General features: G+C 45.7%; 1 protein-coding gene across 5 annotated transcripts in view; it reads right to left on the bottom strand.

Moving 5' to 3' along the window:
- cracr2aa (calcium release activated channel regulator 2Aa) overlaps nt 1-18,359 on the bottom strand; it is a 205,020-nt gene that overhangs the window by 60,236 nt on the left and 126,425 nt on the right. For all 5 annotated transcript variants that reach the window (XR_010966159.1, XM_067999165.1, XM_067999167.1 and 2 more), the window contains one exon: nt 9,254-9,590. Coding sequence is in view for 4 of the 5 variants with exons in the window: in XM_067999165.1 (XP_067855266.1) it covers nt 9,254-9,590 (337 nt within the window). In the remaining variant the exon portion in view is untranslated. The remainder of the gene's footprint in view (nt 1-9,253; nt 9,591-18,359) is intronic.

The following is an 18,359-nucleotide window of genomic DNA, read 5'->3' as shown; positions in this document are numbered from 1 at the left end:
CTGCTCCAACTGCCCCTCACTGTGGGAAGGACCATTACTCCTACTGCCCCTCACTGTGGGCAGGGACCATTGCTCCTACTGCCCCTCACTGTGGGCAGGGACCATTGCTCCTACTGCCCCTCACTGTGGGCAGGGACCATTGCTCCTACTGCCCCTCACTGTGGGCAGGGACCATTGCTCCTACTGCCCCTCACTGTGGGAGGGACCATTGCTCCAACTGCCCCTCACTGTGGGAAGGACCATTGCTCCTACTGCCCCTCACTGTGGGCAGGGACCATTGCTCCTACTGCCCCTCACTGTGGGCAGGGACCATTGCTCCTACTGCCCCTCACTGTAGGCAGGGACCATTGCTCCTACTGTCCCTCACTGTGGGAAGGACCATTACTCCTACTGCCCCTCACTGTGGGAGGGACCATTGTTCCTTCTGCCCCTCACTGTGGGAAGGACCATTGCTCCTACTGCCCCTCACTGTGGGAAGGACCATTACTCCTACTGCCCCTCACTGTGGGAAGGACCATTACTCCTACTGCCCCTCACTGTGGGAGGGACCATTGTTCCTTCTGCCCCTCACTGTGGGAAGGACCATTACTCCTACTGCCCCTCACTGTGGGCAGGGACCATTGCTCCTACTGCCCCTCACTGTGGGCAGGGACTATTGCTCCTACTGCCCCTCACTGTGGGAGGGACCATTGCTCCTACTGCCTCACTGTTGGAAGGACCATTGCTCCTACTGCCCCTCACTGTGGGCAGGGACTATTGCTCCTACTGCCCCTCACTGTGGGAGGGACCATTGCTCCTACTGCCTCACTGTTGGAAGGACCATTACTCCTACTGCCCCTCACTGTGGGCAGGGACCATTGCTCCTACTGCCCCTCACTGTGGGAAGGACCATTGCTCCTACTGCCCCTCACTGTGGGAGGGACCATTGCTCCTACTGCCCCTCACTGTGGGACGGACCATTGCATTGCTGTTATTTGGGGTTTTACTGTACAAGGTGCTGCTGATCAATGGCTAGAAACTTAAAACTTTGATAACCTTCAAAACTGGTTCTTCATTTGGCTCCTAACGGATTCTGTCCTTAAGATCATCAAACTATGGGCAGCCACATCTCCCCACTTTATTTATTATTCTTATTCAAGGTTGAAATTGACTCTTGAATCATTCACTGGGTTTTGTGGTGTGAAGTTGTGTGTCCTCGATCCCTGACCAGTACAAGCCACGATTTGCCATCCCACCAAACTCAGGGCCTAGACGCTGATCTTTGGTACAATGTCAGAAACTTGGAGCTTGGCCTTAAGGCCTGGTTCCGATTCTTTCACCCGGCAGCAGCAGCTAAAGCCTCTGTACAAACCTGGCAACTACAGGCCAGTCAGTTTAACCTCGGTGGTGGGGAAGCTTTCAGAAACGATAATCTGGGACAAAATTAATAGTCACTTGGACAAATGTAGATTAATAAAGGAAAGTCAGCACGGATTTGTTAAAGGCAAATTGCGTTTAACTAACTTGATTGAGTTTTTTGACGAGGTAACAGAGAGGGTTGATGAGGGCAATGTGGTTGATGTTATGTACATGGACTTCCAAAATTGAAGCCCATGGAATAAAGGGGTAGCGGCAGCATGGATATAAAATTGGCTAAGTGACAGGAAACAGAGAGTAGTGGTGAATGGTTGTTTTTTGGACTGGGGGAAGGTTCAGTGGTGTTCTCCAGTGGTCAGTACCAGGACCACTGCTTTTTTTGATATATACTGATGACTTAAGACTTGAATGTACAGGGCACAATTTCAAAATTTGCAGATGACACAAAACTTGGAAATGTAATAAACAGTGAGGAGGATAGTGATAGACTTCAGGAGGACATAGACAGGCTGGTGGAATGGGCGGACACATGGCAGATGAAATTTAACGCAGAGAAGTGTGAAGTTATACATTTTGGCAGGAAGAACGAGGAGCGGCAATATAAACTAAAGGGTACAATTCTAAAGGGGGTGCAGGAACAGATAGACCTGGGGGTATATGTACACAAATCGTTGAAGTGGCAGAACAGGTTGAGAAAGCGGTTAAAAAAGCATACATGATCCTGGGCTTTATCAATAGAGGCATAGAGTACAAAAGCAAGGAAGTTATGTTGAACCTTTATAAAACACTGGTTCGGCCACAACTGGAGAATTGTGTCCAATTCTGGGCACTGCACTTTAGGAAGGATGTGAAGGCCTTAGAGAGGGTGCAGAAGAGATTTACTAGAATGGGTCCAGGGATGAGGGACTTCATAGAATCACAGGTTACAGCACGGAAGGAGGCCATTTGGCCCATCGAGTCTGCGCCGGCACTATGCATAAGCAATCCAGCTAGTCCCACTCTCCTTTCACACCTTTCAAGGTAGATGAATTAACAGCGCAGATAGATATTAACGGTTATGATATAGTTGCAATTACGGAGACATGGCTGCAGGGTGACCAAGGATGGGAACTGAACATCCAGGGGTATTCAATATTTAGGAATGACAGGCAAAAAGGGAAAGGAGGTGGGGTAGCGTTGTTAATAAAGGAGGAAATCAATGCAATAGTGAGGAAGGATATTGGCTCGGAAAATCACAATGTGGAATCTGTATGGGTGGAGCTAAGAAACACCAAGGGGCAGAAAACGTTGGTGGGGGTTGTCTATAGGCCCCCAAACAGTAGTGGAGATGTAGGGGAGGGCATTAAACAGGAAATTAGAGACACATGCAAGAAGGGTACAACTATAATCATGGGTGACTTTAATCTACATATAGATTGGTCAAACCAAATTAGCAATAATACTGTGGGGGAGGAATTCCTGGAGTGTGTACGTGATGGTTTTCCAGACCAATACGTTGAGGAACCAACTAGAGAACAGGCAATCCTAGACTGAGAAAGGATTAATTAACAATCTTGTTGTGCGGGGTCCCTTAGGGAAGAGCGAGCATAACATGATAGAATTCCTCATTAAGATGGAGAGTGAAGTAGTCGAATCCGAAACTAGGGTCCTGAATCTAAATAAAGGAAATTACAAAAGTATGAGGTGCGAGTTGGCTATGATAGATTGGGGAACTTTACTAAAAGGGGTGACAGTGGATAGGCAATAGCTAATATTTAAAGAATGTGTGCGGGAATTACAACAATTATTCATTCCTGTCTGGCGCAAAAATAAAACAGGAAAGGTGGCTCAACCGTGGCTTACAAAAGAAATTAGGGATAGTATTAGATCCAAAGGGACTTGATCGGGTGGATGCGGTAAGGATGTTCCCAAGGATGGGTGAAACTAGAACTAGGGGGCATAATCTTAGAATAAGGGGCTGCTCTTTCAAAACTGAGATGAGGAGAAACTTCTTCACTCAGAGGGTAGTAGGTATGTGGAATTTGCTGCCCCAGGAAGCTGTGGAAGCTACATCATTAAAGTGAATTAGGGGTTACGGGGAACGGGCAGGAAATTGGACATGAATTTAGATTTGAGGTTAGGATCAGATCAGCCATGATCTTATTGAATGGCGGAGCAGGCTCGAGGGGCCGATTGGCCTACTCCTGCTCCTATTTCTTACGTTCTTATGTTCAAAGAGGAGACATATAAAATTGCCAGAAAAAGCAGCAAGCCTGAGGATTGGGAGCAGTTCAGAATTCAGCAAAGGAGGACAAAGAGATTGATTAAGAGGGGAAAAATAGAGTATGAGAGTAAACTAGCAGGGAACATAAAAACTGACTGTAAAAGCTTCTATAAATATGTCAAGAGAAAAAGATTAGTGAAGACAAATGTAGGTCCTTTACAGTCAGAAATGGGGGAAATTATAATGGGGAACAAAGAAATGGCAGAACAATTAAACACATACTTTGGTTCTGTCTTCACAAAGGAGGACACAAATAACCTCCCAGAAATGTTAGGGAACCAAGAGTCTAGTGAGAGGGTGGAACTGAAGGAAACTAGTATCAGTAAAAAAAAAGTGCTCGGGAAATTAATGGGGCTAAAGGCTGACAAATCCCCAGGGCCTGATAATCTACATCCCAGAGTACTAAAGGAAGTGGCCCTGGAAATAGTGGATGCTTTGGTGAGCATCTTCCAAAATTCTATAGACTCTGGAACAGTTCCTACAGACTGGAGGGTGGCAAATGTAACCCCACTATTTAAAAAAGGAGGGAGAGAAAAAACAGGGAATTACAGACCAGTTAGCCGAACATCAGTCATGGGGAAAATGCTAGAATCTATTATAAAAGATGTGATAACGGAACACTTGGAGGGCATTAACGGGATTGGACAAAGTCAGCATGGGTTTATGAAAGGGAAATCATGCTTAACAAATCTACTGGAGTTTTTTTGAGGATGTAACTAGTAGAATAGAAGGGGGAGAACCAATGGATGTGGTGTATTTGGATTTTTAGAAGGCTTTTGATAAGGTCCCACCCAAGAAGTTAGTGTGCAAAATTGAAGCACATGGGATTGGGGGGAATATACTGGCATGGATTGAGAATTGGTTGACAGAGAGGAAACAGAGAGTAGGAATAAATGGGTCTTTTTCTGAATGGCAGGCAGCGACTAGTGGGGTACCGCAGGGATCAGTGCTTGGGCCCCAGCTATTCACAATATATATCAATGATTTGGATGAGGGAACTGAATGTAACATTTCCAAGTTTGCAGACGACACAAAGCTGGGGTGGAATGTGAGCTGTGAGGTGGATGCAAAGAGGCTCCAATGTGATTTAGACAAGTTGGGTGAGTGGGCAAGAACATGGCAGATGCAGTATAACGTGGATAAATGTGAGGTTATCCACTTTGGTTGTAAAAACAGAAAGGCAGATTATTATCTGAATGGTGATAGATTGCGAAAAGGGGAGGTGCAACGAGACCTGGGTGTCCTTGTACACCAGTCGCTGAAAGCGAGCATTCAGGTGCGGCAAGCAGTTAGGAAGGCGAATGGTATGTTGGCCTTCATTGCAAGAGGATTTGAGTACAGGAGCAGGGATGTCTTACTGCAGTTATACAGGGCCTTGGTGGGACCACATCTGGAGTATTGTGTGCAGTTTTGGTCTCCTTATCTGAGGAAGGATGTCCTTGCCGTGGATGGAGTGCAACGAAGGTTTACCAGACTGATTCCTGGAATGGCAGGACTGACGTATGAGGAGAGATTGGGTCGACAAGGCCTATATTCACTTGAATTTAGAAGAATGAGAGGTGATCTCATCAAAACATATAAAATTCTAACGGAACTAGACAGACTAGATGCAGGAAGAATGTTCCCGATGGCTGGGGAGTCCAGAACCAGGGGTCACAGTCTCAGGATACGGGGTATGCCATTTAGAACCAAGATGAGGAGAAATTTCTTCACTCAGAGGGTGGTGAACCTGTGGAATTCTCTACCACAGAAGGCAGTGGAGGCCAAGTCATTAGATGTATTCAAGAAGGAGATAGATATATTTCTTAATGCTAAAGGGATTAAGGGATATGGGGAAAAAGCGGGAACAGGGTACTGAGTTAGACGATCAGCCATGATCATTTTGAATGGCGGAGTAGGCCCGAAAGGCCGAATGGCCTACTCTTGCGCCTATTTTCCATGTTTCTATGTTTGCTCCCCCACCCTATCCCCATAGCCGTGCACATTTTTTCGTTTCAAGTACTTATCTAGTTCCCTTTTGAAGGCCATGATTGAATCTGCCTCCACCACCCCCTCGGGCAGTGCATTCCAGATCCTAACCACTCGCTGTGTAAAAAAGTTTTTCCTCATATCACCTTTGGTTCTTTTGCCAATCACCTTAAATCTATGCCCTCTGGTTCTTGACCCTTCCGCCAATGGGAACAGTTTCTCTCTATCCACTCTGTCTGGACCCTTCATGATTTTGAATACCTCTATCAAATCTCCTCTCAACCTTCTCTGTTCCAAGGAGAGCAACCCCAGTTTCTCCAGTCCATCCATGTAACTAAAGTCCCTCATCCCTGGAATCATTCTAGTAAATCTCCTCTGCACCCTCTCTAAGGCCTTCACATCCTTCCTAAAGTGCGGTGCCCAGAACTGGACACATTACTCCAGTTGTGGCCGAACCAGTGTTTTATAAAAGTTCATCATGACTTCCTTGCTTTTTTACTCTATGCCTCTATTTATAAAGCCCAGGACCCCGTATGCTTTTTTAACCGCTTTCTCAATCTGCCCTGCCACCTCCAAAGATTTGTGTACATACACCCCCAGATCTCTCTGTTCCTCCACCCTTTTTAGAATTATGCCCTCTAGTTTATATTGCCTCTCCTCATTTTTCCTACCGAAATGCATCACCTCGCATTTTTCCCTGTTAAACTTCATCTGCCACGTGTCCACCCATGCCACCAGCCTGTCTATATCCTCTTGAAGTCTATCACTATCCTCCTCACTGTTCACTACCCTTCCAAGTTTTTTGTCATCCGCAAATTTTGAAATTGTGCCCTGTACACCCAAGACCAAGTCATTAACATTTATCAAGAAAAGCAGTGGTCCCAGCACCAATCCCTGGGGAACATCACTGTACACCTCCCTCCAGTCCGAAAAACTGTTCACCACTACTCTCTGTTTCCTGTCATTTAACCAATTCTGTATCCATGTTGCTACTGCCCCCTTTATTCCATGAGTCGCAATCTTAATAGCAAACCTACCATGTGGCACTTTATCAAACGCTTTTTGAAAATCCATATACACCACATCTACTGTATGCCCTCATCTACCCTCTCTCTTACCTCATCAAAAAACTCTATCAAGTTGGTTAAACACGATTTGCCTTTAACAAATCCATGCTGGCTTTCCCTAATCAATCCACACTCGTCCAAGTGACAGTTAATTCTGTCCCGGATTATCATTTCCAAAAGTTTCCCCACCACCGAGGTTAAACTGACTGGCCTATTGTTGCTGGGTTTATCTTTACATCCTTTTTTGAACTTCAGTTACGTGGATAGACTGGAGAAGTTGGGATTGTTCTCCTTAAAGCAGAGAAGGTTGAGAGGAGATTTGATAGAAGTGTTCAAAATCATGAAGGGTTTAGATAAAGTAAATAAAGAGAAACTGTTCCCATTGGTGGAAGGTTCACGAACCAGAGGAGACAGATTTAAGGTGATGGGAAAAGAACCAGAGGCGACACGAGGAGAAACCTTTTTACGCAGCGAGTTGTTATAATCTGGAATATGCTGCCTGAAACGGTGGTGGAGGCAGATTCAATCGTGGCTTTCAAAAGGAAACTGGATAAATACTTGAAGGGAAAAAATTTGCAGGGCAACGGGGAAAGTGCGGGGGAATGGGACTAACTGGAATGCTCTTACAAAGAGCCGGCATGGGCTCGATGGGCCAAATGGCCTCCTTCTGTGCTGTAACCATCCTATGATTTTAACTGACTTGCACCCCGATATTGTGACCCCTGTGAATGACAGTGGAAGACTGTGGAGACTGGAAAGGGCAGGTATTGAGAATGAATCTACAGCAAGGTTTTAAACTGCTGAAATTTTAATTGAAAGTAAGAAATTCCTTTAAAGAAAGTTAAAACGCCTAGAGGTGTTTCTGAACTCCTTATCGTCACTGTACTGTTAATGGAGCAAGTTAAATACAGGACACAGAGCAGGATTTAAAAGACTAAGCCAAGGACATAGATAAACAGAAAGAACAGTCAACAAAGCAGTGTGGGAAAAGCAAAGAAGGTTAAGGCAAAAGCAATGGAAAATCAAAGACGCAAAAGTCAACAGAGGCGGGTTATTGGCAACTGGAGTCAAAGACAACACTAAAAAATCAAATTCAGAATCTGGGCCAGGAAATATTGGATTGTGAAAATTCTGCTACAAAGTCCCTGAAACAATTAAGAAATCACTAAAACATGTGAGAGGGTAATGAACATGCAGTTAAGATAATTTAATGAATATGTGTGAGTGTGCACTCCCACGTGCTTACGTGTGCACACGCGCGCTTTACACGTTACGCACGCATATGCAAGTGCATGCACACGTTATGAGTGTGTGTATGCATGTCTGTCAGCACGTTACGCGTGTTTATGCATGTGCGTGCGCACATTATGCATGTGCGTGCATGCACGTGGGTGCGCACGTTATGCGTGAGTATGCATGTGCGTGCGTGTATGCATGTGCGTGCGCACGTTATGCGTGAGTATGCATGTGCGTGTATGCATGTGCGTGCGTGTATGCATGTGTGTGCGCACGTTATGCGTGTGAGTATGCATGTGCGTGTATGCATGTGCGTGTGTGTATGCATGTGTGTGCGTACGTTATGCGTGTGAGTATGCATGTGCGTGCGTGTATGCATGTGCGTGCGCACGTTATGCGTGTGAGTATGCATGTGGGTGCGCACGTTATGCGTGTGAGTATGCATGTGCGTGCGCACGTTATGTGTGTGAGTATGCATGTGCGTGCGCACGTTATGCGTGTGAGTATGCATGTGGGTGCGCACGTTATGCGTGCGTGTATGCATGTGCGTGCGCACGTTATGCGTGTGAGTATGCATGTGCGTGCGCATGTTACGCATGTGCACGGCTTTGAATTTCCTCTGTGGGCACATCCCAGAAGTTAGACCCGGAAATGCGCCCAACCTCTGTAATTTTCTACCAATCTCACTAGAATACGCCCAATTGTAAAAAAATGGGCGTAAATCAGCATAACCAATCGGGGTCCAAAGGAAGTACCGAACTCACACTAGACAGTCCTGCTTTAAGTATGAAAATTAAAGTTTCAACTCTTTTAACCATCATTCGTGCTCATCAGGCACAGCAAAGTTTAACAATCTGCAATCGGGGAAGTTTTTCAATTTTTAATGTGACTTATACTTTGCCATGAAATTGCATTAAAAGAAACAGAAAAAGCAGAGCAGGTCTGAATGAGGATACATTCTGTTTCCTGCAGTGTCTGAAAATCTGGTCGTAATTCTGAGAGACTCTGAAAAGGGGCAATTCTAGAAAACTTGTACACAGGCTCTGTAACTTGGGCTGATCTTTATCAGCATCTCCCACATCCCTGAACAAATCAAAAATAAATTTAAAAATAAACTCCTTGAAGGAGTTTTCCATGGTAAGTTTAGAAATATTTGAAAAAGAAAAATTTAACAGAATATGGAAAAAGTGCAGGGGAATGGGCCAAAGTCAATGACCCTTCCCAAGCCAGCACAGGGCGATGGACCAAATGGCCTTTTGCACTGTCCTAAAAGTGTGATTTTATATTCAGGTTTTGAGCAAAATCTTAATGCCACTTTCCAGTTCACTGGTGGTTGCTGTGTTCAATTTGTGATTCGACTTACTTGTGTCAAAGCTTCTTTACCGACTGGCCTTCTCCTTGGAGATGAAGGAACCTTTTCTGCTTCTTGTCTCCTCCTTTCCGGCACCAACTCCTCCTCTGTTTCCATCTCCTCTTCTACCTCAATCCAATTATTTAAGTGAGTCGTGGAATGCATTTCGAGGAACTGTGGTAGAGGGTCCTCTTCAATTGAAATAATTCTCTGCAAGTATTGCCTTTGTCTTACTTTGGCTACAGATTCCTTATCTGTTTCTTTTCTGACATGATTATGCCCATTTGCATGTCCCAAATTCTCTGAGAATGGCTTTGAATTGCTGGGCGCCTCATAGTCATCATCTTTCCTGAAAAAGTTAATAGAATCATGTGCCAAAATATAAAATAATTTCCCTCCTGTTCCCAATTAGTAAGAAGCACAGGTTTATGCATGGTTCAGTGCTCCTCTCCAATAGCAGAGGTACAGGGGACCGGGGAGGTGGGGGGCAGAGAGGACGGTGGAGAGCACATTCCATCTCCAACCTCCCTTTCCTCTCAAAAGTCCCTGAACGTGTTGTCGCCTCCTAAATCCGTGCCCATCTTTCCTGCAACTCCATGTTTTGAATCCCTTCAATCAGGTTTCTGCCTCTGCCACAGTACTGAAACGGCCCCTATCAAAGTCACAAATGACATCCTGTGTGACCGTGACTGTGATAAACTATCCCCCCTCATCTTTCTCGACCTGTCTGCAGCCTCTGACATGGTTGACCACAACATCCTCCTCTGTCGTCCAGCCGGGTGTGACTGTGCTCGCCTGGTTCTATTCTTATCTATCCAGTTGTAGCCAGAGAATCATCTGCAATGGCTTCTCTTCCTGCTCCCGCACAGTTACCTCTGGAGTCCCTCAAGGATCTATCCTTGGCCCCTCCAATTTCTCATCCGCATGCTGCCCCTCAGAAATATCATCCAAAGACATAGAAACATAGAAACTAGGAGCAGGAGTAGGCCATTCAGCCCTTTGAGCCTGCTCCGCCATTCAATATGATCATGGCCGATCCTCTATATCAATACCATATTCCCGCTCTCACCCCATCCCCCTTGATGCCTTTTGTGTCCAGAAATCTATCTAGCTCCTTCTTAAATATATTCAGTGATTTGGCCTCCACAGCCTCCTGTGGTAGAGAATTCCACAGGTTCACCATCCTCTGAGTGAAGACATTTGTCCTCATCTCAGTCCTAAATGTCCTACCCCGTACCTGAGACTGTGACCCCTCATTCTGGACCCCTCAACCAGGGGAAACATCCTCCCTGCGTCCAGTCTGTCTAGCCCTGTCAGAATTTTATATGTTTCAATGAGATCCCCTTTCATTCTTCTAAACTGGAGTGAATACAGGCCGAGTCGACCCAATCTCTCTTCATACGACAGTCCTGCCATCCCAGGAATCAGTCTGGTAAACATAGAAACATAGACATAGGAAATAGGAGCAAGAGTAGGCCATTCGGCCCTTTGGGCCTGCTCCGCCATTCAAAATGATCATGGCTGATCGTCTAACCCAGTACCCTGTTCCCGTTTTTTCCCCATGTCCCTTGATCCCTTCAGCATTAAGAAATATATCTATCTCCTTCTTGAATACATCGAATGACTTGGCCTCCACTGCCTTCTGTGGTAGAGAATTCCACAGGTTCACCACCCTCTGAGTGAAGAAATTTCTCCTCATCTTGGTTCCAAATGGCATACCCCGTATCCTGAGACTGTGACCCCTGGTTATGGATTCCCCAGCCATCAGGAACATCCTCCCTGCATCTAGTCTGTCTAGTCCTGTTAGACTTTTATATGTTTTGATGAGGTCACCTCTCATTCTTCTAAACTCGAGTGAATACAGGCTGAGTCAACCCAATCTCTCCTCATACGTCAGTCCTGCCATCCCAGGAATCAGTCTGGTAAACCTTCATTGCACTCCCTCCATGGCAAGGACATCCTTCCTCAGATAAGGAGACCAAAACGGCACACAATACTCCAGATGTGGTCTCACCAAGGCCCTGTACAACTGCAGTAAGACATCCCTGCTCCTGTGCTCAAATCCTTTTGCAATGAAGGCCAACATGGGAAATAAACATGCAAAATGAAATGGAATTGCCAGGTACCTGGACCTGCAGCTAAAGTGCTGAAAGCTGCAGGGCTACGGACCGGGTGCTGGAAGGTGGGATTAGAATGAGCACCTGGTTGTTCTTCGAGCCGGCGCGGACACGATGGGCCGAATGGCCCCCTTCTGTGCTGTATCTTTTCTAACATACCATTTGCCTTCCTAACTGCTTGCTGCACCTCAATGCTCGCTTTCAGCGACTGGTGTACAAGGACACCCAGGTCTCGTTGCACCTCCCCTTTTCCCAATCTATCACCATTCAGATAATAATCTGCCTTTCTGTTTTTACAACCAAAGTGGATAACCTCACATTTATCCATGTAATACTGCATCTGCCATGTTCTTGCCCACCCACCCACCTTGTCTAAATCACATTGGAGCCTCTTTGCATCCTCCTCACAGCTCACATTCCACCCCAGCTTTGTGTCATCTGCAAACTTGGAAATATTACATTTGGTTCCCTCATCCAAATCATTGATATATATTGTGAATAGCTGGGGCCCAAGCACTGATCCCTGCGGTACCCCACTAGTCACTGCCTGCCACCCCGAAAAAGACCCATTTATTCCTACTTTCTGTTTCCTGTCTGTTATCCAATTTTCAATCCATGCTAATATATTACCACCAATCCCATGTGCTTTAATTTTGCACAATAATCTCTTATGTGGGGCTTTATCAAAGGCCTTCTGAAAATCTAAATAAACCACATCCACTGGTTCACCCTTACTTATTCTACCAGTTACATCCACAAAAAACTCCAGTAGGTTTGTCAAACATGATTTCCCTTTCATAAATCCATGTTGACTTTGTCTAATCCCGTTGATATTTTCTAAGTGTCCTGTTATCACATCCTTTATAATAGACTCTAGCATTTTCCCTACTACTGATGTTAGACTAACCGGTCTATAGTTCCCTGTTTTCTCTCTCCCTCCTTTTTTAAATAGTGGGGTTACATTTGCCACCGTCCAATCTGCAGGAACTGTTCCATAATCTATAGAATTTTGGAAGATGACAACTAATGCATCCACTATTTCCATGGCTACCTCTTTTAGTACTCTGGGATGCAGATTATCAGGCCCTGGGGATTTATTGGCTTCCATTCCCATTAATTTCTCCAGCACTATTTTTTAAAAAACTAATACTAATTTCCTTTAATTCCTCCTTCTCACTAGTCCCTTGGTTCCCTAGCATTTCTGGGAAGTTATTTGTGACCTGGGGTCAGGTTTCACATGTACGCTGACAACACCCAGCTCCACCTCACCACTACCTCTATTACAGAATCATAGAATTTTATAGCGCAGAAGGAGGCCATTCGGCCCATTGTGTCTGTGCCGGCTGAAAAAGAGTCATCCAGCCAAATCCCACTTTCCAGCTTTTGGTCCGTAGCCTTGTAGGTTACGGCACTTCAGGTACACATCCAAGCACCTTTTAAACGCAATGCCTCTACCACCCTTTCAGGCAGTGAATTCCAGACCCCTACCACCCTCTGGGTGAAAAAGTTTTTCTTCAGCTCCCCTCTAATCCTTCTACCAATTACTTTAAATCTACGTCCCCCTGGTTATTGACCCCTCAACCAAGGAAAATAGGTCCTTTCTATCCACTCTATCTAGGCCTCTCGACCCCTTCACCGTCTCTGTGTTGTCACACTGCTTGTCCAATATCAAACTTTGGTTCAGCTACAATTTCCTCTGGTTAAACAATCATCTTTGGCCCCTGCCACAAACTTCACAGCCTCACCTCCGATTCCATCCCTCTCCTTGGCTATTGTCTTAGGTTGAACCAGAATGGTCGCAATCACAATGTCCCATTTGACCCTGAGATGAGCTACCGACCCCATACCCTCTCCATCACCAAGACCGCCTACTTCCACCTCTGTAACATTGCCCGTCTCATAGAATCATAGAAATTTATGGCACAGGAGGCCATTCGGCCCATCGTGTCTGTGCCGGCCGAAATAGATCCATCCAGCCTAATCCCACTTTCCAGCTCTTGGTCCGTAGCTTTGTAGGTTGCGGCACTTCAAGTACACATCCAAGCACTTTCTGAATGAGTTGAGGGTTTCTGCCTCTACCACCCTTTCAGGCAGAGAGTTCTAGACCCCCACCACCCTCTGGGTGAAAACCTTTTTCAACTCCCCTCTAATGCTTCTACCAATTACTTTAAATCTATGCCGTCTGGTTTTTGACCTCTCTGCTAAGGGAAATAGGTCCTTCCTATCTACTCCATCTAGGCCCCTCATAATTTTATACACCTCAATTGAATTTCCCCTCAGCCTCCTCTGTTCCACAAAAATCAACTCAGCCTATCCAATCTTTCCTCATAGCTAAAATTCTCCAGTCCTGGCAACATCCTTGTAAATCTCCTCTGTACCCTCTCTTTCTTGTAATGTGGTGACCACAACTGTACGCAGTACTCTAGCTGTGGCCTAACTAGTGTTTTATACAGTTCCAGCATAACCACCCTGCTCTTATATTCTATGCCTCGGTTAATAAAGGAAAGTATTCCGCATGCCTTCTTAACCACCTTATCTACCTGTCCTGCTACCTTCAGGGATCTGTGGACATGCACTCCAAGGTCCCTCTGTTGCTCTACACTTCTCAGTATCCTCCCCATTTATTGTGTACTCCCTTGCCTTGTTTGCTCTCCCCAAATGCATTACCTCACACTTTTCTAGATTGAATTCCATTTGCCACTTTTCTGCCCACCTGACCAGTCCATTGATATCTTCCTGCAGCCTACAGCTTTCCTCCTCACTATCAACCACACGGCCAATTTTTGTATCATCTGCAAACTTCTTCATCATGCCCTCTACATTTAAGTCTAAGTCATTAATATATACCACAAAAAGCAACGGACCTAGTACTGAGCCCTGTGGAACCCTACTGGAAACAGCCTTCCAGTCACAAAAACACCTGTCAACCATTACCCTTTGCTTCCTGCCACTGAGCCAATTTTGGATCCAACTTGCCACTTTCCCTTGGATCCCATGGGCTTTTACTTTTCCGACCAGTCTGCCATGTGGAACCTTGTCAAAAGCCTTGTTAAAATCCATGTGGCCTACATCAAATGCACTCCCCTCATCAACCCTCCTTGTTACCTCCTCAAAAAATTCAATCAAGTTAGTCAGACATGACCTTCCCTTAACAAATCCAAGCTGACTGTCCTTGATTAACCCGTGCCTTTCTAAATGACGATTAATACTGCGCCCCTCAGAATTTCTTCCAATAATTTGCCCAACACCGAGGTTAAGCTGACCGGCCTGTAATTACTCGGTCTATCCCGTTCTCCCTTTTTAAACAATGGTACAATGTTAGCAGTCCTCCAATCCTCCGGTACCACATCTGTATCCAGTGAGGATTGGAAAATGATGGTTAGAGCCTCTGCTATTTCCTCCCTGGCTTCACTTAACAGCCTGGGATACATTTCATCCGGGCCTGGTGATTCATCTACTTCCAAAGATGCTAAACCTCTTAATACTTCCTCTCTCACTATGTTTATCCCATCCAATATTTCACACTCCTCCTCCTTAACTACAATGTATGCATCGTCCCCCTCTTTTGTGAATGTAAGGAGTCTTACAACACCAGGTTATAGTCCAACAGCTTTATTTGAAATCACAAGCTTTCGGAGGCTTCCTCCTTCGTCAGGTGAGTGACTCTTATGTGGTCCACCCCAGTCCATCACCTGCATCTCCACATCATGGCTCTTTTGTGAAGACAGATGCAAAGTATTCATTAAGAACCTTACCAACATCATCCGCCTCCACACATAGGTTACCTTTTTGGTCTGTAATAGGCCCTAATCTTTCCTTAGTTATCCTCTTGCTCTTTACGCGTTTATAAAACATCTTTGAGTTTTCCTTGATTTTACTTGCCAATATTTTTTCATGCCCTTTCTTTGCTTTCCTAATTTCCTTTTTTAATTTCACCCCTGTACTTTCTATACTCCTCTAGGCTTTCTGTAGAATTGAGCTCTCGGTATCTGACATAAGCTTCCCTTTTTTGCCTTATTCTACCCTGTATGCTCCTCGTCTTCCACAGGGCTCTAGATTTGGGAGTCCCACCCTTTTTCTTTGTGGGAACATATTTGCCCTGAACCCTCACTATCTCCCCCTTGAATGCCTCCCACTGCTCTGACACTGATTTACCTTCAAGTGACCGTTTCCAGTCCATTTTACTAAATCACATCTCAGCTTAGTAAATTTGGCCTTTCCCCATTGAGAACTTTTATTCCTGGTCTATCTTTGTCCTTTTCCATAACTACGCTAAATCTAACTCAATTATGATCACTACCATCAATATGCCATACCCCTGCCTCAGCTCATCTGCTGCTGAAATTCCTATCCGTGCTTTTGTGACCTCCAGACCCGACTATTCCAATGCTCTCCTGGCCGGCCTCTCACCTTCCACCCTCCATAAACTTCAACTCATCCAAAACTCTGCTGCCTGTATCCTAACTCGCACCATGTCCTGTTCACCCATCACCCCCTGTGCTCACTGACCTACATTGGTTCCCGGTCCAGCAACGTCTCAAATTTAAAATTCTTATCCTCGTGTTCAAATCCCTCCATGGCTTCGTATAGAATCATAGAATCATAGAAGTTTACAACATGGAAACAGGCCCTTCGGCCCAACATGTCCATGTCGCCCAGTTTATCCCACTAAGCTAGTCCCAATTGCCTGCACTTGGCCCATATCCCTCTATACCCATCTTACCCATGTAACTGTCCAAATGCTTTTTAAAAGACAAAATTGTACCCGCCTCTACTACTGCCTCTGGCAGCTCGTTCCAGACACTCACCACCCTTTGAGTGAAAAAATTGCCCCTCTGGACCCTTTTGTATCTCTCCCCTCTCACCTTAAATCTATGCCCCCTCGTTATAGACTCCCCTACCTTTGGGAAAAGATTTTGACTATCGACCTTATCTATGCCCCTCATTATTTTATAGACTTCTATAAGATCACCCCTTAACCTCCTACTCTCCAGGGAAAAAAGTCCCAGTCTGTCTAACCTCTCCCTATAAGTCAAACCATCAAGTCCCGGTAGCATCCTAGTAAATCTTTTCTGCACTCTTTCTAGTAGGTGCAGATCTTGGTGGTGGTGGCAAATAGTCTACTGGAACTTTGAAAGCCGAAGTGGAGATGGGTCCATGTGAACAGCAGTTGAACATGGGTCAGTCAGTACTAATGCATCTCTCCATTCCTCTGACTGGCCTGTTGTGTATTCCCCTTCCCTTCGCCCCGCCATTAGCTGCCACACCTTCAGCGATCCAGGTCCCACACACTGAGTTCCCCCCCTTAACCTATCCACCTCCCTCTTCTCCTTTAAGACCCTCCTTAAAACTTACCTCTTTGACTGAGCTTTTGGCTACACCTCCTAACATCTCTTTGTTTCAGCTTCCATTTTTGTCTGATAAGAAATTTGGGTGATTTTTCTACATTAAATCTGTTACCTCTACACTATTTCTGCATAATTTCAGAGAAACATATTTCCAGATGTGCAATATAAATCCAATTCCACAAGTCCTTGTAGTGGAGCCTCGAGACATACAGAACACCGCACATATGGATAAACACATTTGCTCGTAACCAATAACGGAGTCTGCTCAAAGCACAGGGCCTTCCCGCTGACAATGTTGCTGCTGGGAGTTTGAATTCTTCCTATTTCTGGCCCCGAAACCAGCATCAAACATTCCCATCTCAAGTCAGGGTGACATATTCCCCCGCACTCTGCCACAACAATCTGCTCAGCCCTACCCTGAAGCCAGCTTGTGTTCCTGCACCACCATCACATATCCACACTGCCCAGAGTCCACACTGCCCACGGTCTTCCCCTGACTCCACAATCAAGTTTTTCTGACTGGAGAGAAGTATGCAGAGTGGTCCCCCAGGGGTCGGCATTAGGACCATTGCTTTTTTTGTTATATATAAATGACCTGGACTTGGTAGAGGGAGTACAATTTTGAAGTTTGCGGAGGATACAAAACTTGGTAACATAGTAAATAGTGAGCAGGATAGTAGCAGATTTCAGGAGGACATAGACAGACTGGTGAAATGGGCAGTCACATGGCAGATGCAATTTAATGTGCATAAGTGTGAAGTTTTTTTTAAATTTTTTTTTTTATTTATTCGTTCACGGGATGTGGGCGTCGCTGGCAAGGCCGGCATTTATTGCCCATCCCTAATTGCCCTCGAGAAGGTGGTGGTGAGCCGCCTTCTTGAACCGCTGCAGTCCGTGTTCCAGGATTTTGACCCAGCGACGATGAAGGAATGGCGATATATTTCCAAGTCAGGATGGTGTGTGACTTGGAGGGGAACGTGCAGGTGGTGTTGTTCTCATGCGCCTGCTGCTCTTGTCCTTCTAGGTGGTAGAGGTCGCGGGTTTGGGAGGTGCTGTCGAAGAAGCCTTGGCGAGTTGCTGCAGTGCATCCTGTGGATGGTGCACACTGCAGCCACAGTGCGCCGGTGGTGAAGGGAGTGAATGTTTAGGGTGGTGGATGGGGTGCCAATCAAGCGGGCTGCTTTATCTTGGATGGTGTCGAGCTTCTTGAGTGTTGTTGGAGCTGCATTCATCCAGGCAAGTGGAGAGTATTCCATCACACTCCTGACTTGTGCTTTGTAGATGGTGGAAAGGCTTTGGGGAGTCAGGAGGTGAGTCACTCGCCGCAGAATACCCAGCCTCTGACCTGCTCTCGTAGCCACAGTATTTATATGGCTGGTCCAGTTAAGTTTCTGGTCAATGGTGACCCCCAGGATGTTGATGGTGGGGGATTCGGCGATGGTAATGCCGTTGAATGTCAAGGGGAGGTGGTTAGACTCTCTCTTGTTGGAGATGGTCATTGCCTGGCACTTATCTGGCGCGAATGTTACTTGCCACTTATGAGCCCAAGCCTGGATGTTGTCCAGGTCTTGCTGCATGCAGGCTCGGACTGCTTCATTATCTGAGGGGTTGCGAATGGAACTGAACACTGTGCAGTCATCAGCGAACATCCCC

Source organism: Heptranchias perlo, chromosome 18 (assembly GCF_035084215.1).
Source record: "Heptranchias perlo isolate sHepPer1 chromosome 18, sHepPer1.hap1, whole genome shotgun sequence".
NCBI lineage: Eukaryota > Metazoa > Chordata > Chondrichthyes > Hexanchiformes > Hexanchidae > Heptranchias > Heptranchias perlo.
Note: the sequence above shows the minus strand (reverse complement) of the source record. Positions and strands in the feature narration are given on the sequence as shown.